At 49.4% G+C, this 22,674-nt stretch overlaps 1 protein-coding gene across 4 annotated transcripts in view; it reads right to left on the minus strand.

Annotated features, from left to right (window-relative positions):
- Positions 1 to 3,652: 3,652 nt before the first annotated feature.
- The window catches only part of PHKA2 (phosphorylase kinase regulatory subunit alpha 2), a gene marked incomplete at both ends in the record, with an annotated part of 62,064 nt that continues 43,042 nt past the window's right edge, over positions 3,653 to 22,674 (minus strand). The window contains 16 exons of one of the 4 annotated variants that reach the window (XM_084258551.1): positions 3,653 to 3,823; positions 4,386 to 4,586; positions 5,237 to 5,290; positions 7,288 to 7,458; positions 9,221 to 9,274; positions 11,000 to 11,029; positions 11,816 to 11,934; positions 14,631 to 14,732; positions 16,013 to 16,142; positions 16,227 to 16,305; positions 16,488 to 16,567; positions 17,407 to 17,563; positions 17,955 to 18,088; positions 19,350 to 19,438; positions 20,349 to 20,522; positions 21,242 to 21,411. In XM_084258551.1, the coding sequence (XP_084114677.1) occupies positions 3,653 to 3,823; positions 4,386 to 4,586; positions 5,237 to 5,290; positions 7,288 to 7,458; positions 9,221 to 9,274; positions 11,000 to 11,029; positions 11,816 to 11,934; positions 14,631 to 14,732; positions 16,013 to 16,142; positions 16,227 to 16,305; positions 16,488 to 16,567; positions 17,407 to 17,563; positions 17,955 to 18,088; positions 19,350 to 19,438; positions 20,349 to 20,522; positions 21,242 to 21,411 (1,915 nt within the window). Of the gene's footprint in view, positions 3,824 to 4,385; positions 4,587 to 5,236; positions 5,291 to 7,287; positions 7,459 to 9,220; positions 9,275 to 10,999; positions 11,030 to 11,815; positions 11,935 to 14,630; positions 14,733 to 16,012; positions 16,143 to 16,226; positions 16,306 to 16,487; positions 16,568 to 17,406; positions 17,564 to 17,954; positions 18,089 to 19,349; positions 19,439 to 20,348; positions 20,523 to 21,227; positions 21,412 to 22,674 lie in introns of all 4 variants that reach the window. The other 3 variants (XM_084258549.1, XM_084258550.1, XM_084258552.1) reach the window with 3 other exon arrangements.

The following is a 22,674-nucleotide window of genomic DNA, read 5'->3' on the forward strand; positions in this document are numbered from 1 at the left end:
CTCCTGGGAAGGGGTGGGGGAAATCAGGGAAGGGAGGGACAAAGGGCAGTGGGCTCTAAAAGGGTGACATTGTGGCTTCACTTTCCCCTGTCAGAGCTGTCAGCGGCCAATTCTGGGAGAACAGACGGCATTCTGGGAACAGGCAGAGTGCACAGCCACACAGAACAGATGGCAGGGACTTCAAAAGCATAAGAGTCACCTTGAAAGATAATGGCACCAGAGCGGGGGTGGGAGGCTTTTGTACCCTTTGACAAGGAAGCAGAGAAGACAAAGGCTATTTGCCAGACGGCGCAAGCCAAGAGAACAGAAATGGAGCTGCTGTAATTGACATCAAGGGAGGCCGAGCCTCCTGGTTGCTTCTTGTCCAGAAATAAGTGGCATCAATCAACTAACAGTTTCTCTCCTCCTGATCTTCTGGTCTTTTTGACTTTTCTTTTTTTACACAGGGAGTCTTTACATCCTCTCTCCAGGCGGCTAATGCGCACCCATCCCACCTTCCCTGCGCCACATCCAGAAGAGCCACAGGCCCTCCAACTGCCCTCCTGGCAGACATCTACCCCGGGACACCCTGGCCTGACTGTGAGCATCTCCCCCGTGCCCCAGCCCCAGGCTACCATAGAACACAGCTGACTTCCTGTGACGGGGAAGCCTCTGGAGTAGAGTGGGGGGGGGGGGGAGAACCTGTGACTCCCACGCTTCCTCCTGTGCCATCAGCCACCCTCTTGCACATTTTACAGATGGGAAAACTGAGGCACACAGAGGCTCACAGCTGCTAGTGTCAGTTCCAGCAAGGAAGGCCAATGTGACCCAGAGACAGAACCTTCCTCCTTGCTGCTGTGTTCACCTGGGCCAAGGCCAGGCCCCATGGCTTCATTTGTTTGTTCCTGGCTCCAAGACAGGACAGGCATTCACCCCCCACTCCCTGGGGCCCAGCAGAGGTCCAAGCTGGACATTCTGTCCGTGCAGACAGGAAAGAGCATTCTCTCCCCTGGCCCCTGGCGTGGAGGAGGAGCAGGCCCAGACCAGAGGCTCTAGGGGCTATGGGGCTTTTCCTCTAGCCTGGAAACCTGGCCCACCAGGCCAGGATGGTGGCAGGACAGGGCCTCTACCGCCCGCCCCTGCATCCCCCAAAGCTTTTCCTCTTCTCTGTGTGGCCTCAGCAGCTCGCAGAAGGGATCAAGCCTCAGAAACCTGTTCTCCTTCTTTGAAGCTGACAGCTTGACGCCAATGGAAGTGCGGCACTATTTCAGGGTTTCATTTGAAAGAGCCTTCAAAAGAGTGAATGGAAGGCTCAGCTGAATTGCTTATTATGGCTCTTATCCCGGCCAGCTTCTCGGCTGGTGAGCCCAAACACAGCATCTGTGGCTTTGCACGTCATCCACAGGCAGGTGATTGTGCTAAATTAGAGCCTGCCTCGTTTTGGAGGGCTGTAACTCTTGTAGAGTCTTCTCCCAAGAAGCAACCAGGACTTCTGTGGCTTGTACCTTTCTTACATTATCTGTGCTCAAAGTGATCCAACAGGGAGCCTATCAGGTGAATTCTCTGAGACTTGTTTATGTCATGTCTTAAGGACCCCCAAAATACTTATGGAAATGCTACTGCAAAACCTGGATGGCTGTGTGACCCCAGGATCCCTAGAGGCACATGGAAGCAAATAGGCTTTCCAGGGAAGAGGGGCACCAGCTGGAAGGCTCGGGGCACTGCAGGAGTGGCGGGCACGGTACCAGGCCATGCTATGTGCTGCGTGGGCAGGAGCTGTAGGCCAGGACACCCACACTGTTTTTGGTGCCTGCCCCCCCTTGTCGGGCTTCTAACCCACAAGCAAGGCCATCTTTTCATATCGGCCTTCCTTGGCCTGTGGTCCTGGACTGTGGACCCATCTCCTTCACCTCTGCCTCCCCACAAATGACACAGAGAAAGTGTGCAAATAGTGTCAGCCAAGGGAGGAGGAAAGGATCTAGTCCTCTGAGGAGAAAGGTCTTAGCACTGACATTGATGAGAGAGGGAGGAGTGGGAAAGAAGGGCTTGGGGAAATGGGGGGACGTGGGAGTCACGGGGGCAGAAATGGAGGTTTCACTTCATGGAACGACTCTACACCTCGCTGGGACAGGACTGTGGTTCAGGTAGGGAAAAAAGGTGCCAAGTCCCACATGCTGTCTGTCCCAGCCTACAGAACACCGCACCTGCGTTCTCACTGTCTCCCAGGGCAAAGTGAAGTATTTGGTTTGGAGTGAAGAGGGACTTTTAGCAGAAAGCAGCAGGAACACAGGGCGCCCTGCTCCAGAAAAGCTGTCAGTACTGCATCTCGACTCTGAGGGGCTCCAGGTACCCAGACGTCCCCTCCAAGCAGCCAGAGCCTCGGCTTTTCCCACCTACATGAACACTTCCCAGCAAAACTCCAGTGTCCCCTGGGCAGAGGGACCCCAAAAATTTAATCCATCACTGTCCACTAGCTGGAGCTCAGCATATGGTCCCCAGTGGCCCTCTGTGCTTCAAAGCCCATTATTCACAGAAACTGTCCCCCTATTGTCCACACCCCACCCCGGGTCAGATGATGCCTGAGAGAAACAGCACTCACCAGGACACTGGCCACAGACGGGGGAGGCCCTGTGTGGTTGGGATTTGCCCTTGCTCCTCTACCATCCAACCACAGCAGCCTTCCAGAAGGGCTGGGGGCCCTGGCTGGGCTCTATCACAAAAAGGGGAACATTGCTGCTGTGTGAGCACACACTCATTTCCAAAGCATCTGGGGCCACAGACTCATCATGTGGCTCCCCCCAGAGCCTGCCAGGGTGGTCACCCCATGTGGGGGTGGGGAGAGGGGCAGGCCGGGCAGCACAGTCCTTCCAGAGGGACTCCCCTCCCTGTCCCAGTTGCACACACACTTGGTCCAGTCACAGGAATAGCTGGCTTCCCCTTTAATTTGTGTGTATGTGCAGGCACACTAGATTTCAGATGTGCGGTTGGTTTCTGAAACAGAAACTCCGAGTTTATGGGCAGTGAGGATGAAATCCTTGAAGACCATGAGCCAAAGTTAACTGGGAGCAATGTCCTAAATCTGGGTTAGAATTATGTCACTGGAAAATAGTTCTGCCAAGAAAGCAACAGGAGGCCAAGAAAGCAAGGTATGAGAAACCCCCAATTTCACAGAAAGATAAAGTTGTTCTATTTGGTAAACGGTTTGGTTCGCAGACAGACTGTATCCTGTGAAGATGTCCCCCTTGTCAAGGTCCACTCGTCTTACTGCTGCTGCTGCTGCTGCTGCTGGAAGGATGTTTCATCATTAAGATGTGTCACTAGCTCATCGAGCCTATTTTGGTTAACACTCTGCAAGAGCCAATTTAAGCTGGCTTCTCAGTTCACTCTCACGCGAAAGAGACCAATTTCCAATTCCTCCTCAGACTCCAGGAGACCAGATGCTGTGACAAATGTCCCAGCAACATGAACCCAGACAATGATCTGTGGTGCTCCTTGGGGGAGCAGAGGAAGTAGGGCTCTTTCTGTGGCACAGACATACACTGGCTTCAGGTTACTGGTGGCCATCTCCTCCCTGCCAGTGCTTCTGATGGTACATGCTTCAGTGACAGCACAGGGGGTCTCGGGGAACAGAAGGAAGTTCCTAGCGGGGCTAGAGGACCAGAGTGCTGAGGACCTACTGCATCTGGCAGCCTGAATTCGGCAGTAATTCCTGCAAATGAGAAGCCACTGCCTTTGTCAGATAGGTCATTGTCCCATAAGCCCCGCTCGGGGCACTGTCATAAAAGAAGTGGCAAATGCCCGTGGCCTGGTCTTTCTCCAGGGTGTCCATGGCTCCCATCGACATCTGCAGAGGAAAAGGCATAGGCAAAGAATGAGCCAATTCACTCTCTCGGAGCTCTGGTGACTCTGTGGGCTGGAAGGTGGTCACTGGGTGAGGGCAGGGTAGCTAGAGGAGGCTGGAGGCGTGCAGAGAAGAGCTCCATGCCTGACTCCAGGCAGGACCATTGGCCTGTGCTCCGGGCACCACACTGCGTTCCCATATACCCTTGTTGGCAGCCCATTACTGACCCTACAATGAGAGGACGGCTTCTGCTAACTTGACTTTGGTTGCAGACTAAGGGCCTTGCACATAGTGAGGGTGGCATTTGCTCTAAGACCTACATTAAAATAAGCCTGTCCCTCTCCAAAGGTCCTTACATTTCCCCAGAGGCCACTGTGCCATTTTCTAACCAAATGGTTGACATTTTTTTTTTACCATTTGTGACAACATTTTCTTTGTTTGAGAGTATCCTTCCCTGTTGGACACAGAATCTCCAGCCTTGAGAGATAAATGCCAGCCAACTTGGCTACTCTGCCTCTGTCCCCACTTCAGCCATGAAGTGGCTGGGTGGCCTGGACATACCCACCTGGTCCTGCAGGAACAGCTGGTTGGCCGTCTGCACAATCTGGTCCACGTGGATGATGCCCCCGATGCTGTTCATCTCCGTGTCCGAGAGCAGCGTCAGCACCATGATGGCCTCCACCAGCAGCTGGCGGTACTCTGGCTGGGGCACACGGTTCAGCACCGACTCCACATGGACAGCGAACTTGATCTCCTGCGGGGTCATCTGCCAAAGAGACCAGGAGTGAGCTGGGGACAGACACAGCTCTGTCACCAATGCTGACCACAGTACCCACTGGGTTTGGGGCTTGGCTCAGATGGTGCCTCCTTTCTGATACTGCCAGCAGGAATCCTCTGGAGCAAGAGGTCAAGAACTCTGCTCTGGGTGTCGACTTTGTCCCAGCTACCCCACTGAGTTGTGAGTTCAAGGGGGCAGGGGGCATTTCTTTTTTCTCTTTTTTCCTTATGGCATATACTATGGTGCCCTAGGGAGGGAAAAAACTAAAAAATCAATGTTTAAGAGTGAGTGGCGAAAACCCCCAGGAAGATGTGTATTCTTGGTGGAGGTGGCAGGGGGCGCTCCTGAGGAGGCAAGCAGCTTTCCTCTTTTCTTTTCATAGGGTCTCAAGGAGCAAATCTAAAAATCTTGAGAGCAGAAATGCTGCTTCTGAGGGGAAGGGAAGAGAAAAGGTGATGTTAATTGAATGTGAAAAAGAAGCGTTACAAAAAGTTGGTTAAATGGCTAAAATGATCGGACCTACAAATGCCCTGTTGTTGGTGTCCAACAGGCTGGACAGAGCGTTGGTGGTCAGAGAGGGTGAAATAAACAGAGTGGAAACCCACATTAGGCAGGCTTTTGGGTTCTTCCCACCATACCTCTCGTGTTGCCGAAGAAGGAAGCACATAACCATCGATGGACAGACCGTGGCACTGGAGGCAGAACACACATCACATTTCAGGCAGGGTCCAGAAAGTGATTAATAAGCATGCACTTGCACGCACACACATGCACACATGCGCACATGCACTCCAGCCGCTCTGCCCTGGAAACCTGCACGCACGAGGGCTGGAACACGCCAGACTGTCAGAATTATTTTTAGAAAGCTTGTTCTCACTGCCCACAGGCTGTGTTTTCGATGGAACAATTCTGGGGAACCAGCAGGCATCTTTCAGATCTCCCAGGAACAATGCCCCAGGGAGCTGGCCCGCCCTCCTGTGAGGAAGCTCCGCATTTCACTTGGCAACCCAGCCAGGCGGGCAGCTGAGAGGCCCCCTTTGGTGCCACAGAAAGATTTTCATGACTCCTGCTAGCGGAGCGATACTTCTGTGCCTTTGCAGGCATCTATTTCGGAGATTTCTATAATAAGCACCAATCACAAAAGATTTGAGCACATGCACAGACACGCGCGCACACACGCAGCCCGTGTATATAAATACCAAGCGCCGGCTCCACACAAAGTGCTGCTTTTTCATAATAAAAGTGTCCTGGTATGGAGCCAGTGCAAGTCGGGATATAAGCATGTGAAGCCTCAGGAAGAGTGGGCAGATTTTCGAGGAACACTTGGTTCTAGTCTAAGTGGCTGCCTTCTGCATCCCGGTGCCCCGGCTGGCAGCGCTGCCCACCCACCCTACAGGGTAGAGAACAAAGCTGCAGCAAATTGACCAGCAGCAGAGAATGGAGGAGAGCCAGGCCCTGGCGGCTCTGAGGGCTCTGCTCCCTCATGGGGACCAGGATACCAGCTGCTGGGGGACAGGAACGGCTCTGCCCTCCCATGCCCAGCTGAGGACACCTGGGTCCCCACACCGCAGAGGCTAACGGCTCAGGAGTGAGCTGGGTGGGGCGGTAGCTCTGGGAAGGGGGCTGGAGTGTACGAGCTAGCTTGGGATTGCTTTTCTCTCCTCTCTTACTGTGAAATGAGCTAGCACAAATAGCTTAGGAAAAAATTGCTCCTGTTCATGGTTCTTGCTTTGCACAGAAGCTTATTTTAACAGATGCCCCTGTGAGCTCTGGCAGGACCCAGAGGGCAGCGCACACAGTCTGGGGCCGAGGCAGGAAGGAGACAGAAGGCGGGTGCGGGAAGCAAAGGACACAGCTGCCTCCACTGCCCCCTCCTTGCCAACAGGCGTGTGTGTGCGCTGCTGTCGATGGATGTCACCTGCCTTCTGCTTACAATGGCCTCTGCTGACAGCCCCAGGCAGCTGGGAAAAGGCTCCTGCTGCAGGTGTGTGTTGGGGTGGGGGGCGGCGGCAGTGGGGGGGTGACAGGGGCGCCAAGGGTCCTCCCAAGGCTAGGCACGGGAGAGTGTGTCTTCAGAGCACAGGGACCTGGGGGCAGACTGGCAGCATTCCCATTTCTTTTTTCCCTTAGGGCCTAACATGGTGCCCTGCAGAGCCCGAGGTACTCGCCCCGGAAGGACTGGCTGCACAGGGGGCTGAGGCAGCAGCTGTGTCAGGCTTCCAGCATTAGTGTTTTCGTCCAGAGCCTCCCTGCTCTCTCCAGTTTCAGTCTCAGTTCTGACTTTCCTTCACCTATGGAAGGTATGTTTCCAGCGGTGGCTCCCAACCAGGCAATTTGCCTTCCAGGGAACACTTGGCAATGTCTGGAGGAATTTTGGATTGTGAAACTTGTGGGTGGGGGGTGGGGGAGTATGTTACTGGAATGTAGTGAGTGGTGGCCAGGGACGCTGCTTAGCCTCTTCCAGGGCACAGAATAGCCCCCACAGGAAAAAATGATCTGGCCCCAAATGTCAGTGGCGCCAAGTGAGAAACCCTGCTTTAGGCTGTGCACTAGCCCAGGTCAGAGGCCGCGTGAAGGCTTGCTTTATAGGTGCCACCAGTTCTCACCAAGGGATTGAGGGGGGACGGTCCATCTCCTGGGAGCCCCCAGCACCAAGGCGTGTGGAACACAGCACAGCAGCCAAGCTCACCTTCTGAAGAATCTTCCACACCTTCTGGTAGAACCCAACGGGGACCCTGTTGATGGCCCCATCCAGCCTTCTCCTGCGAAGCCACTGGCCCTGCCGCTCCCCCCAGCCAATGTGATGGCCACCTGAGTCTGTTGATGATGTGCCAGTGGGTGAGGATGGAGTGCTGGACCTCTGCAAGACAGACAGCATGTGTCCTTAGGAAGTGTCAGCCAGCGCCCCCCAGCGGTGTTGGCCATGGGTGGGGGGCGAGCTCAGTGAGCCAGTCAGCCCACCAGGTCACTACTTGCACAGAGAGGAACATGGTTCCTGGACTCCACATTGGCCCTTTCCTTCAGCCTGGCTGGATTAACTCTTTCTTGCACTGGTTTAGTTATGAACTTATGTATACACCTCCCAGACCCCTAGAGGCAGTGTGGCATCAAGGGACCTGGGCTAGCCGGGGCCCAGCACGTGTGGCCATGGGTCCAACCCAACACTGTACTGCCTCAGTCCCTAACACAGACGCTGGCTCCGGCCTCAGCCTCATCTGTATAGTGGGGACACAGTCAGACCCCCTTTATGGCTCTTGGTAAGTGCTCATGGTGTCAGTGTCACCGCAGAGGACACGCCTGGTCCACCACCTGGCATGGCTGCAGCAGGGCCTGAAAGGACATAGGGCCGCAGCCAAGTGCGCCCACCTCCCCATCCCGTGGGCACCACAGGGAATGCAACACATAGCACAGGGGACGGGTCTGGAGCCAAAGACTAAAAGAAAAAGCTGAAATCCACATTTAGAAGCGGGGACCTCAGAGATGACAGCATTCCAACCTTCCTTTTCAGTTCACTTCTGGTTTGCCTGATCTCAGCACAGGGTTTTATCCTAATTTGGGGTGATGGCTGCCTCCGTGCTGGAACACATGCTCTGCTGAAGCAGAGGGAGAGGCGTCATCTCCTTCCCACCTCCTCTCCGAGGCTGGATTTATTCTGGCCTCCACGAAAGAAGAGCTGGGGCATGGCCAGCACTTCTGCTTCTGGCCTCGGAGGCGCAGCCCGCCTCCGACCACACAAGCATCTCTGAGAGGCTCCCAGCGGGGGCCTGGAGATCAAGTCCTATTATGGGGCTCACTCAGTGTGGGGGGAGGCCACGCAGCATGCCCCCCTACCCCCCAATCTCTGGGTCGGCCACAGCGAAGCTCATGGCCCACTTTCTTCTCTGGGATGGATTCTAACCCCTCTGCTTCCATGTAGGGGAAGGTCTGACCTTCCTCCTTCCATGGCTCTTTGTTCTGGACAGTCTGGTCCTCTGTTCTCAATGCTGGCATCACATTTAAAGACTTAAAAATGAAATGGGAATGTCAGGCACACTAAAAGGAGGCAGGAGTCTTCTCTGCACTCATTTTGACTCCATCACATCTTATTTTGAAAAGGCTGTTAGGCTGGGTTATTCCATTGGGCTCATTACTGCCATTTAAATACGGCAGCAATTAGACACAAAAGTAATTACAGCCGCACTCATCAATGACTCAGCTGGTTTTCGCCAAGTTTCGGGAGGAAGATTCAGACTCGCCTCTGCAATTAGAACATTTCCTAGCCCTCCACTTGATCTGGGGTCCCAAGCCAAGCAGGGGTGTTGCGGGTGCAAAGTTCGACTCAGCACGTGCGGGCAATGACGCAGCACCATGGCTCCATAGAAATCCAGGGAGCCAATGCCTCAAAGATTCCAGAAGCTCCTGGGAACAGGCGAGGCGGGTTCTCCTCACTGTACCCTCAGAGGTGCACCAGCAGCCAAGGCTCAGCTCAAAAACTGGGCTTCTCTCTGGACTCTCTTCATGATGACAGTGAAATCAAATACTTAGACCTGTTCAAATCTTGGGGCGTTAAGGACAGGTGGGAGCAGGCGCAGGGCAGGAGAACTCAGACACCACAGGGGCCAGTGAGGAAGCCCATGGCTTACCGCGGACTTGGAGGAGTACATGCTGCTGGCCACGGCTGGGCTCACAGGGAAGAACTACAAAACAAAGAGTCCACTCAGTCCGTGTGGTGACACGGGGCCCGGGCAGAGAGCAGGAACGGAGAACAGTGCCCAAAACTCCCACGGAAAGGGGGTGTAGAGGAGGTGCGCGGGCAGGCACCCAGGAGAGCAGCTGGGGTCACAGCTGGGGCTCCACCAAAGGAGAATTTGAGAAATGTTCTTTCTCTGAGTATAAAATGTTACCAAATTCCAGTATGATGTGGAAGGTACTTCATCAAATTAAGACACAGCTTATTTTGCAGTCACAGCCATGAAAGGCAAATTTTGTGAAAATCTACAGAGATCAACAAAATACCCATAACTAGCATTCAGCATCTGGCACCTGTTGGCATTCAACAGTATTTGTTTAATGATGACCTCTGACCAAACAATTATTTCCTCATCTAAAAATCTAGAATGTACCCTTAACTTGCAAGGGGATCGAGAGTGCCTGAACAGCACCAGCACCCACCACTTTGCAAAAGTAAATCGAAATTTTAAATGCTGTGGCATCTATTAAATTTTGACAGAAAACAATCTATTTCCTTGATGTAAGTGACCAAATAAAAAACTTGTACTGGCTAATAGGATTGAAACACCATCAAAGAAGAAAGGTGTGATTGTTTCCTCCCCCTAATATGCAAGGACAGCATTAAATGGAGGGGGAGAAAGTCACCCCTATTCCCTCTAGTGGTCAGCCATTGGCCTGTGGGTAACTAGAGGGACGGTGCCACCGAGTGGCTGGCAAAGGAAGATGTCTGGAAACGCACCTCTTGACTTGGAAAAAGCATCAAGTAGAGAGTCCATGTTTTGTCCCGGGACAGCATATGGCACATGCATTTACATGTCATTTGCATGAGATTCTATGTTTCCCCTATGCTCTCTGCCATGGAAACGTTAGTCACTCCCTCCAATTTTCTGGAGGGAGGGAGTGGAAGAAGTTTGTCATTAAGGGGATGTAAAAGAATGGTATCCCACATTATTTGCCTTGCAGGGTTGAATCCCCCCAGGTGATCTGGGGGCCAAGGATAGTCTTTCTTTGGCTATCCCAGCATACCTTGTTTTATTGTGCTTTGCAATTGTGTTTTTTACAAGACCCGCCATCAAAAAGATTGAGTCACAGAAGGCTCACATGATGGTTAGTGTTTCTTAGCTATAATGTATTTTTAAGTTAAGGAATGTATGTATATTTTTTAGACCCAATGTTATGACACACTTCCTGGAGTACAGTGCAGTGTAAATATAACTCTTACATGCACTGGGAATCCAAAAACACTTGTGTGACAGGACTTATTGCAATATTCACTTTATTGCAGTGGTCTGGAACCAAACCCACTCCATCTGAGGTGTGACTAGAATCAATGAGTACATTTTGCTTTTCCCTATTATTCCCCCACCCTACCTTTTTTTTTTTTTTTTTTTTTTTTTTAACAGAAACTCCTGCTGGGGAGAGCCCAGAACCATCTCTTTCTCTGCAAAATCTAAGTGTTTAATAAGATTTGGATAAATGGTTTTTTTTTTAAGGCAGGAGGCAAGGTCATTTCCTTCCAGCTCTCTGCCTGCGCCCAAGGCTACTTGCCACAAATATGGCGTCACCTCCACCCAAGCCTGCTCCATGTCCACTCGCCCAGACTCTGCAATCACAGCCTCGTTTTTCACATTCAAGCCAGAAAGAACACAAAGCACACACAGTAAAGGATGACACAGACAAAGACATCTTACCTGTTCATCAGCACTAAATCGCCTGGTCATCTGAAAGCAAAAATACATCAGGAAATAAAAACCAGCTTTGAATGAAGAATGCCCCTGTACTTCTTTTACCACCTCCCCACCCCCCAGATAAGCCAGAAAGTGCTGGTCCCCTGCAGGCTGTGTCCCATGAGTGCCTCATGGACCCAATCCAGTGAGTCGTCATTTGAGATGGAGATGAAAATCTAAGTGCATTTCTCACTGCAAGTCTTGGGCAGTAGAAAACTCTTTCCTGCTGTAGATCATAGTCAAGTCCTAGTATGTACCTGGCACATGAGGACTGAAAAGCTATTGACTGGCAGTGCTGTAGGGTCAGGTCAAAAGGAATTTATTGTGAAAATAAAGTTGAACAAAGACAAGGACACCTGTGGATGGTGGAGATTTCGGGGACCACTAGCACTCTGTTCGATTTCTAGATTCCTGATTTCATTTGAAGGACACATTTGATGGAAAAGCTATTTGGTTGCTCTATAGTGGGATTCTGCCATTTAAATGGCTGTGGCCCACTTGAAGGGGCAGTTTTTGCAATGGAAGAAAACGTGGGGAAGGGTGTATTCGGGAATGTTCACATTATGTGTTAAGGTTAAGGACGAGCATGTGCGGGTAGACATGAGTGGTTTTGGGATGTCATTCTGCAGGGGTGTGTTCAGACTGCAGGCCAGAAGGGAACTCAGGTCCTCTACAAAGGGGCCGCACTTTACCTACCCTTGGTTTCTCTCACTTTCTGAAGTGAATTCATACAGGAAAATCACTTGCTCTCCCACACCACTGCCACAGAGCTCTTCTTACCTGCTTCATCTCACTCCTTAGTCTGTTAATGCCACTCCTCTCAGTTTTGGTGACTCCAGTATGTCCCACCTCATGGATGGAGATGGCAGGGCTGGAGGTGGAGGAATGTATAGGCCGCACTGGGGAAACGCACACACACAGTTCTTAGAAACCAGATCACATCCAGCTCGGGGGAGGAAAGTCTGCATCCATCACCCCCACTCAATTGTCAGTTTCCTGAGGCCCCATCATCCCTGGCTGTGCTGTTCCCAGCACCCTAATGGGACCTGCTACGCAGCCTGCCCCGCGCTTCTCGAATGAACGGATGAAAGGGTGACCGTCACTTGAACAGCCTACAGAAAATGCTGAGCGGCCATAAGACCCTTTAATGAATTGGATATTTGTGGGGTTTTTTTAAAATAATTTTTTACTTCTTCAAAAGCACACCTTCCGTGTAGAAAACTGAGATCACCCCAGTGAGAAAACCGCAAGTAACATTTTAATGGTCACCCTCCCAGGGTGTTTTTATGATGGCATGTATATTTTAACGTATATAACAGAATTGTGGTGTGTGTGTGTGTGTGTGTACACATATAAAACATAAGATATATATATATATATATATATATATAAACATAGAGTTCTGTAATCTGCCTTTCTTTTAAGCTTGCTAGATAGTGAATGTCTTTCCATGGCATTAAATATTCTGTTGCATTACATTTAATGGTGTTGGAGTTTATGAGCAGTTAATAATATAACCAATCCTCTTTCTATTTTTCTAAAGGGGTTATCACGACGAATGTATTGAACTCACAATGGACCTTCCCAGCCCTGTGCAACCTGTGGCTCATCCAGGGCACATGGCCAGGCCATTGCTCGCTCACCAAGGGGGCTTGTAGTCCACGGCTCATGGCCACTGGCCAGGCAACCCAGGAGGGCCTCCCAATGGCACAGGTACAAATTCTAGGCACATGTTCTCAAAGAGATGTGGGGCGAAATGAAATGGAGGCTGAAGACAGCCAGCAACAGCGTGGGGCTGAGGCTGGTGGGAGGGCATGGGGGCTGCAGAGAGATGTGCTGGGGGACAAGCCGAGCGAGGGCTGGAAGCGGAGGAGACATGGCGGCCTGCAGGTCAGTGCGCCCCCACCATCGTAGGAGGGGCAGGGAGGCCTCCATCACCTTACTTCCCGCCAGCCACAGCTGCCTCCCACCTGTCTCCAGCCCTGCCCCTGACAAACCAGTTCTCCCTGAGAGGTCACAGGGTCATTCCAAAAGGCAGTGTGAGAGTGTCACTGCCTGCCTGGAATCCTCCCTGGCCTACCCAGGATAGCCACTCCTCCCAGAAGCACACAAGGTCCCATCCCCACGTTCAGCTCTGCACTTGGGCTGTGGCTCCGGGCCTCGGGTGCTCCCTCCCACCCCACTGCTCCCTCTACCTTCGGACACACCCTGGTGTCTGAAGGCCCGGCTCACAGGTCACTTCATTAGGCAGTGTGCCCACACCCCACCTGCCCACCCAGCTCACCACAGGATCCAGGGAGTGGAGTCAAATAAGGAACCCGGGGACACCACCATTTAAAGGACAGCAGAGAGGGAGGAGGGACACCAGGAAGTGGGAAGCAGAAGCTAGTGGTCTAGCAAGCGCACTAGCCGCAAATAGTAATCTCAGACATTTTAGGATTTAATAAAAATGTTAAGACTATTTGAATTTCCTGATTTAGAAACATTGAACAAGGGACAATTAACAAATGATGTCATATTTGAAAAGTAGGACCTCTTCTGACCTTGCTCCCGATTAGACACACTTAGGAATTTGAAGGGACATTACTCTCTTCCTAGTTTCACAAGCACCTACAGTTTTACACCGAATAAATTTTTAGTTATCGACTGAGTGAAGACATGTGCTATTTTGATGAGCAGAACACATTAAATGTTGATCTTGCATATTTACATTTCAATGCTTGCGCATTTGAAAGAACTGAAAGTATTTCAGAAGAGAAGCTGGGGCACCCCTCCTTCAGGAAAGGAGAAGAGCCCCCAAATTCAGCTGACTGCACGATGCCGGCTGGCACACACCCTGGGGAAAAAATACCAAGTACCCAATGTCCTTCTTATTAAATAAAAAGAATGACAGCCCATGCTGCATTTCTTTGGCTTGATGAAATAAATTCACAAATGTGCCTGCAAATCACTTAGCTTTTTTTATGAGGAGGAGAAATGGTAATTGCTTCAATTATAATTAGGGAGCATTTGAGAGCAGAACTCCGCCAGGACTCGGGCAATTATTTTTCCTGGCACTGCTAACAGGGTTCTGGTACAGATAAAAACTGAGTGAGCAAGATGGGGTCAAAGCAAACTCACTCAGCAAGAAGGTGCCAAGAGGTTGGAGAGGCCCCTTACCCCAGTGCCACGGAGGGTGCGGAGGGTCTGGCTGAGAATCTCTCTACCCAAACCAAAGGTGGGGCTCTGGGTGCTCTGGAAAGACAGCCCTTTCATTCTGACTCCCCAGGCCTCCTCACCCCTCCTAACACCTGCGCACCAGTGACTACAGCAAGGAGGACGGAGCAGACAGGCCCAGGCGCCCAGGGGTGTGCATTAACACCCATGTGATTGCACCATGCAGAAGAAATGCTCCCCCGGCGACCCTAGGGGGTCACAAAGCCCCGCAGGTCAGAAGCTGATCTATGACTGTCCATAGGACACCCACATATTATGTCCTGAATCCTGACCACTAGTGCCAACTTGTACATAAATGAAGCGGCTCCAGGCGACGAGGGACAGTCTGGCCGGCTGGATCTGGTCCCCTCCCCACAGAGGCAAATGGGCGTTTACTTACTGCTTCTTTCAACACCAAATTCTTTTCCACTTAGAATATGGTGCAAGAGATTTTTCATGTCAAACGGGCTGAGGTTCATCAAACTTTCAGAAGCTTCTTCTCCTAAAAACAAACATCTTGTAAGTGTCTCAGAGGCGGGGCTGGCAAAGATGTGGAGAAAAAGGAACCCTCTTACATGGCTGGTGGGAATGCAAACTGGCCCAACCACTATGGAAAGATGCGTGAAGGACCTTCAAATTACTGAAAATGGAGCTACCATATGACCCAGCAATTCTACTCCTAGGAATCTACCCAAGGGACACAAAAACACTACTTTGAAAGGAAACCTGCACCCCTATGTTTACTGCAGCACTATTTACAATAGGTAAGCTATGGAAATGACCTAATGCCCCAAACCAGATGACTAGATCAAGAAGAAATGGTATATATGCACGATGGAATAATATTCAGCAATCAAAAAAGATAAATTTATGCCATTTGCAGCAACATGATGGAGCTAGAAGGGATTATGCTCAGTGAAATAAGTCAGAATGAAAAAGAAAAATATCATATGGTTTCACTCATAGGAGAAATATAGGAAAACTGAACAAAGAGTCAGGAAAAAAAAAAAGACAAAACTAGCAGGCAAACTATATATGACACAACAGCAGGGGAGGGAGGGGGACTAGACAGGGGAGGGGAGAGGACAAGGGACTTCAGTGATGTCCACGGGTGAAGTGGTAATCGGAGATTTATGGGGATTACACCTCAGAGGAAAAATCAAATATTGGACAAAAATGAACAATGATGTAAGAAAATAAATTGGCAGGCTTCTTTCCAGTGGAGGTGTTAAGTGGGGATGACATCTCACAGCAAGGAGATGCAGGGAGGAACTTAGATGTCAGCAGCAGGGCAGATTCTAGTGCCTCATTCTCCTGGACGTGAAATTCAACACCCTATGCTGGGTGACTTGGCAGAAGGTACATCTAAAGGAGAGAACCTAGGGCCTCCCTGGTGGTGCAAGGGGTTAAACACTGCACTATGAAGCAATTCGCAGCCTCTGCAGCACGAGTTCGATCCCTGGCCGACCATGGAGCAACCCACATGGCGCAGCAGACCTCTCCTGACTCGCCCACTGCTCCCCTCAGCAGTGTACTTCGGTGGATCTTCCTGTTCTGTTCCCTACTCTGTCTCTGGTGAATCCTCTCACACACACACCCCCCACCCCGCACCTCTGGCCTGTATCCCAGCTCTGGTATGCATAAATAAATAAATCTTTAAAAAAAAAACAAAGGAGAGAACCTAGTAAAGCAGGAGCTGTGGGCAAGGATCAGAAGCTCTGCTTCCGGAACACTTGGGCAGGGCTCTGTGCCGGCCAGGAGGGTGCTGGAGTGAACTCGCACCTGAACAGTTCAGGCTCCGTGCCAGTTCCGTGGCCATCACCTGAATGATCAGCCCGATCCGGAGTCTAAGCATCTCCACGAAGAGCCTGGGCTGGGCCCTGACGTACATGGCCAGGTAAACCACGATCTCCTGATGCAGACACGAGAGAGTGTTTCAGAGAGCCAGCAGAAGGAGCGCTGGGAAGGTGCACCCGGCCCCTCCCCACCAGCTGACCTGGGTGAGGACAGCGATGCTGATGTCCTGCCCACTGGCTTCGTAGATGAGTTTCGTGAGCTCCTCTGGGGGAAGGGGCCTGGGAAGGAGCACGACAGAAGCCTAGGAGAGGTGGCTCTGCCCTCTGGGAAGAGCCCTATTTCCTGTCTAGAAGCTCCTGAGGAACAGTGTCTTTAGAAAGACCTCTTCCTGGATGGTAGAAGGCACTGGTGTTCTCCCCGTGGTCCCCAACAAACCTGAGGCCCCAGGTCCAAGACTTACGCGGAAATGGTCTTCTCCCGGGGCTCGGGGGGCAGGCCCACAGTGAGCTGCTTCTGGTGGGACAGCAGGTCGGTGCAGGCCTGCCGTTAGGGAAAGGGGTGGGGGTAGAGATGTGGGGAGAGATTAGTAAAGCCAATAGGGGGCGCTCGCAGCCAAGATGATGAATCTACCTTTACAAGCTTTATGGCCCATATTGCTATTTATGTTAAAGATCTGTATGTAGACGGCAGGCATGGTTGGGCCTTGGGGTCTCTGTGTTCACAATATGTGGCCTCAGGCCTAGCTCTGCAGGCTGGCCGGCGGGTATTTAATGCCCATCCATAGCGAACACACTGGATCCCTAGTGGGCCACGAGGGGAATGGGCTGTGGTGAGGCCTAAGACAGCGAGGTAAAGGGCTAATGCCCATAGCAGAGACCTAGGCTGTCGGTTACCCCATTATTCTCATCTAATCAAGGTCATTTCACCATATCACTGAACTTTCACGGCTTAGACAGCAGTTCTAGATTTTGCAGATGGATTAAAATGTTAATGACGGGTTAAAAATGTCACTGATAATTGTACAATATACAATCACAAGTGACACACCGTAGTGATCATAGAAGCAGTGGGGGCCACCCTGGATGTGCAGAAATAAGGGCTCTGTTTGAGAGGGTGCCAGGCCACAGAGCATTTTCACTGCGTTTCTTGGTAAGCTTTCTTCTGCAGCTAAGAAGGAAAAGAACTAATCAACTTGAATTTGATTTCCTCTGCTCACCTTCCAAAGAGCAGCACAAGGTCAGGAAAGGCGGGCCTACCTCATCTAGATAGTAAACAGCTGGTTTCCTTTGCAAATAAGAGGCGCTTGCCTCCAGCTTTTGTCACAGGAGGAGGGCACGGGGCCAGAAAGTATAAGCGGACAGCCCAAGCAGTCCTCTCACCTCAGCCAGGACCTCCACCTTCTTCCTGAGCAGGCCTGAGATGTAGCGAATCAAACCCCACTCCTGATGCAGGCCTGCTTTCCCATAGAGCTCGCTGAGTAGGTTGTGAACGGTGACCCCGTGCTGTCCGGAGAGATTCGTGTCCCAGCTGGGACCCCTGTCAAGAGAGAAAGCCCCAGAAGCATGGCCCGGAACGTGGAAAGCCTGGTCTATTGCAGTGGAGCTCACTTGGCAAGGAGAGGGGTGAATCACTGCAAGTTCTGCCAAGTGTTAGGGGCCCTCCCAGCGCCCTGAGTGTCAGCGAGAGGGCTAGGTCTCACCAAAGCAGCCCTCTGCCAACTTGAAACAGAAGCCTGACATCAGGCAACTGGAGATCCTGCCTCCCCGGCCTTCTTGTCCAGCATTAATAGGCAGAGAAGGGGATGGAAGTCTAATTCATGGTGATCCTGGGTAACATGGGTGACTATGACCAGGGCCCAGGGTTTCAGGAAGGACAAAGAGATAAGGAATAGGGAGAAAGCGCAAGCAAGTGAAGACCACATACTTACTTTATTACATACAGAATGTACAAAATATCTGCTTGGTCCTGTAGATTCGAACAATCTTTAAGCTGCTCGACCAGCTTCTCACAGTCCAAGTCCCCGTGGTCGTCTCTGGGCCACTGGAGGTCATCTCCTGGAGCCTGGCCCTACAAAAGCCAAAAAGCAGGGGAGAGGGGATGAGTGTGTGAACTTGCAGATCAGCGAGTGATCAACGTGGTTTTGAACTCTGTGGTTGGGCTGTGGTGCAGGTTTTCAGTGAATCTTTTATAGCTTTTTTATTTCTATGCTTTATTATTTTTGATCAGGGAATTGATGGTCAATATTTGCAAGAGACTGGATTGAAGTGATTAAACTATGTGTAAGTTTTATTTATGCACAGATCAAAAACAGGGTACCACCCCCCCAACCCCCGTGAGACATCACATTACTAGTTGCCTTTGGAGTGGAGGGGGAGGAGTTTGCACAAAGGGTGGTCAGTCATTTGCACAGGTCTGTTGGCTGGACTCTATACTTACATCTGATATGCTTTAAATATGTTGTATTTCAATGTAGGTGCTATATTTCTATGAAATATTTTTTAAAAGATTATTTATGCATACAAGAACTAGGTTACAGGCCAGAGGTGTGGGGGGTGAGAGGATTCACCAGAGACAGAGTGGGGAACAGAACAGGCGGACTGACAGAAACACACTGCTGAAGGGAGCAGCAGGCAAGCCAGGAGAGGTCTGCTGCGCCATGTGGGCAGCTCCTCTGCCAGGGACCGAATTCACGCTGCAGTGGCTGCGGATGACACCACAGGTTGTGTCCCAACCCCTTGCGCCACCAGGGAAGCCCGTGAAATAATTTTTAAAGCAAAACAAAAAGCATATGAATTTTAAATAACCTAAAATTAAGGTTAGTTGCAACATTCTCGGACACAGAATCTTTCTATTCATGTGGGATAAAATCAGGGGAGACTTCTGAATGAAATAACAAATTATAGGAACCAGTTGGGAACACCCTGAGGTTTTATACGGCTAAGGAATCTTTTGCTGGTTTTGTACACTGCTCTGCAAGCAGCCCCCCCACCCCAACTCTCCACTGGCTGACTAGCACAAACAGGACAGGTCTAGGTACTGGGCTACTTTATACCCTCTAGTGCGATGCAGGTCCTGACGGGAGACCAGAAAGACAGTAGCCTTTCCCTACACGCAAAATATAAAGCTTTGCATCAAATCATTGTGGACATTGAAGATACTAAATGAGCAGGTTCATGTCAAAACCCAGAACTGCTGATTCTAGAAGTCCTGGGTATCAACAAGTTTGCTCTTTCTTATGAGTTGAGCCATGTAAGAGTTCTTGGGACTACACCAGCATCACAGCACATCATACTTTAAAAAAAAGTGATTCTAAATACTTTACCTTTTTTAGGAGTGGCTGAGGAGAATCAACAAGATTCAGCGATTTGCGGTGGGCACTTAGAACTTTGGTTGGCAAAGTCATGGGAACAACTGAGAAAAAGAAAAAGTTCTTTTGAGGAAGAGGAAGGTAAGATACTTCTTTTGAAAGGTACAGAAGCGACTTCTTATTTAACACAAATCAAGCGAAGGGACAATAACTTATTTAGCTTTATTTCAACAGGAATTTATTATGTAGCCACATCATATGCTAAAGCTGGGAACAAGAAATGAACAGAACATGCATCTTGATTTAAGGAGATGAATTTTACTTTTTCCTCCTGGAATTCAGGGAAATTTACATATCATCCTAGGATTGGAAGGAGCCTTAGAAATGACTGAGTCTAACCTTTTTTCTTTCAGATAAGGAAACAGAACCAGAGAAAGTAGACCCTTTGTCCAAGGTCACTGGCCTTCTCATAATTAAGGAGCCCTGGTTTCCTGTTCAGTATGCCTTTACTCTGCACTGCTGAGTGTTAGGGCTTCCGTTTTTTAACCACCATTGGTTATCATTATCCATATTTATTCATTAAGCCATAGCATGCTATAATGCTCAGTTGGGAATCATATTTGCATACATATAATAATATAAAGAGTGAATATCAATTTAACTAAACTCTAATCAAACTACTTTTGTAGACTAGGGAAAGCAAACCAGAGGAACAGTGATTTAAAATTATTAAATCCTCACCCACACCAGAGAAAGTCAACAGATAGTGAATAAAGTAGATACATCAAAAGACAGTGGTATAGCTGCATTGTTTTAGAAAGAGGGAGCTATGTAAATGCTAGAGTTGATGTGGTTGTCTCTAAGTAAGGAGGACTTGGTGGGGGAGGGTGGGGGGTGAGGCAGGAAACATCTGCATTTGCTGTCTTTTTGGATTCTTTGACTTCTAAATTATGCCCATGCATGACTTTGATAAAAGAAGTTATTGTAACAGGCAAAAAAGAGATAATAACGCACATGGAATTTCCAAACCCTTTGCTTTTGCCATCATGGAAAGTATATCCCGAGTGGAGTGGATGGCACTGAAAACATGGCTGTCTTCTGTCTTCTTACAAAGAGGGGGCAGATAGCACTTCAAGGATGTGCTCTGCATTAGGTGGTTGATATACTGGTCAAGCTCGTCCTGGTTTTCTGTAATTGGACAAGAACAAGAGCTAAGTGACAACAAGGTGCAGAAATGCTCTAAAGGCATGTAAGTAGCAGGCAGTGCTGAATAGATTTAGCAGAAGACGTATGATATAAATATCTGTACCCTTACTGGTGAGGGTAAAGAGATTCACATAGATAACATAGGTGTTTATAAACTTATTGTTTGGAAAAACCTTCCTCCTAGGAAAAAAAATCACAGGTCAGGATGTGTTTACATCACATCATCCCAAGATGCAGGGATGTACCACATCCTGTGGGTACCACTACCTGTGGGTCAGCAGCCAACAGCTGATCTTGTTTTAATCTGTCATGTGTAAGTTAAGCATTATGGAGCTTCCAATCCCCATCCCAGTGCTTATCGAAAAGTTCAGGTTCATAACTCATATCCAACCAAATCTGGATCACTCTACCATTCCTCTGAAAATGAGTATTTTTTTGAATATATTTTATGAAAAGTCCTCATTCCTGAAACTCATTGTCCCTCTAGGTTTTAAAAAAAAAATCCCACTTTTGCTGTTCAGGTTTTTAAACTGGCATTTAATTCATTTTAATGCATTCAAGTTTCAGAAGCCTCTTTTTTGTTATGTTAATTACCAATCATTTTCTGTGCTTGAGTCATAGGGCACTTTTATCAGAATGCCAAGATTTAAATAAATTGAATGAACAACCCACGAAGGCATTCCAAGTCTTACCTTGATTACCTTGATTATATACGTCTTCCAAATATCCTCCCAAATCTGAATCCATATCAGGACTGAAGCTCCCTTCACTCGCATCATCAAACAACTTCTCATCACAGTCTGGATCCAGGAAGGTCAGATAGGTGTAGAAAGATGTGGTGAGAAATTCGGAAAGCCTTCCTAATTTTACTCTGCCAAGGAGACACTATGTTAGGGATACAGGTGCACACTTCCTCTATGTGGACACACTTCCTCTATCAATCATCTAGAGACTTTTCAACAACGAGGTGGTGCTTCTGCCAGAATCGAGAAATACATCACTATGCAGATTGCTCCATGTAAGTAGTCAGCCAAGAAGTTAAAAAGAAAACAACAGCAAACAGCAAATATGCAGTGGAAGCACACATATATTAAAAGTCAAAGTAATCACGTTGATTTCTTATTCCCAAACCCAACACCTATACAAATCTATTTTACTGAGCCAACAAAAATTTTACAAAACCTATTGAGTGAACCAATATGTTCTTTTAACCAGAACTAACCCTGGGTTTGCCCTAAAAATGGCTGAACTAGAATAAAACCATTATCAGTGGCGCTGTGGGTGCACTCGTGCCAGGCCATCATCATCGAGTCCCTGCCACGGAACAAGGCCACACACAGGCATATGGGAACATCTCATCGCCTAAGTTCTCTCTAGAAGGAATGCCATTCCCAGACCTGAAGAGAAGCCAGTGTTTCAACTACGTTATCAGGCAGGGGAAAGTTCCACTGAAAACAGGGTGCTGGGGGGCAGCATGGAGTGCTGCTGCAAAGGTCGTAGCTCCTGGGTTTCGCAGATGTGCCCTCCAGCCCTGGGAGCAGGCAGGATGAAAGCAACTGGGCACCATGTGATTCCAGATAGTTAAATGGGAGGCAGGAAAGCTAGGATCCCTCGCAGTTACAAGCATCTGATTATGTTCTAGTAGCAGATTTCAACATGAGATGCAAATGAATCCACAAGTGCTTGAACTTCAAAGAGCCAATGGACAACCTCAAGGAACAAGGGCAAGAAAAGCCTTCCCTTAATAAAGTAAAAAGTGTATCCTCGTAAAACCCTGGGGCTGGTTCTAAAGATGGCTTTGCTTTGCCCTGAGATTGAGGAACAGGAGCAGGTGGGGTAAAGTGGGAAATGAGAAGGTGAAGTTTCTCTGTGATGAAGATGAAATGAATCAGGGAATGGCAGAAAGGCCGAAATCTTAAAGTTTCAGATAGCAGCGAGCTATCCCAAGTGGATCCAGGGGGGTAGAGTGTGGCATATAGGGTGAGTTCAGCTTTTTATTTATTTTTTAAAAAGATTTGTTTATTTATTTATTTATTTATACAAGAACCGGGGTACAGGCCAGATGTGCGGGAGGGTGAGAGGATTCACCAGAGACAGAGCAGGGAACAGAACAGGCAGACTGATGAAATACACT

Source organism: Talpa europaea, assembly GCF_964194135.1.
Source record: "Talpa europaea genome assembly, chromosome: X".
In the NCBI taxonomy this organism is placed as follows: Eukaryota; Metazoa; Chordata; class Mammalia; order Eulipotyphla; family Talpidae; genus Talpa; species Talpa europaea.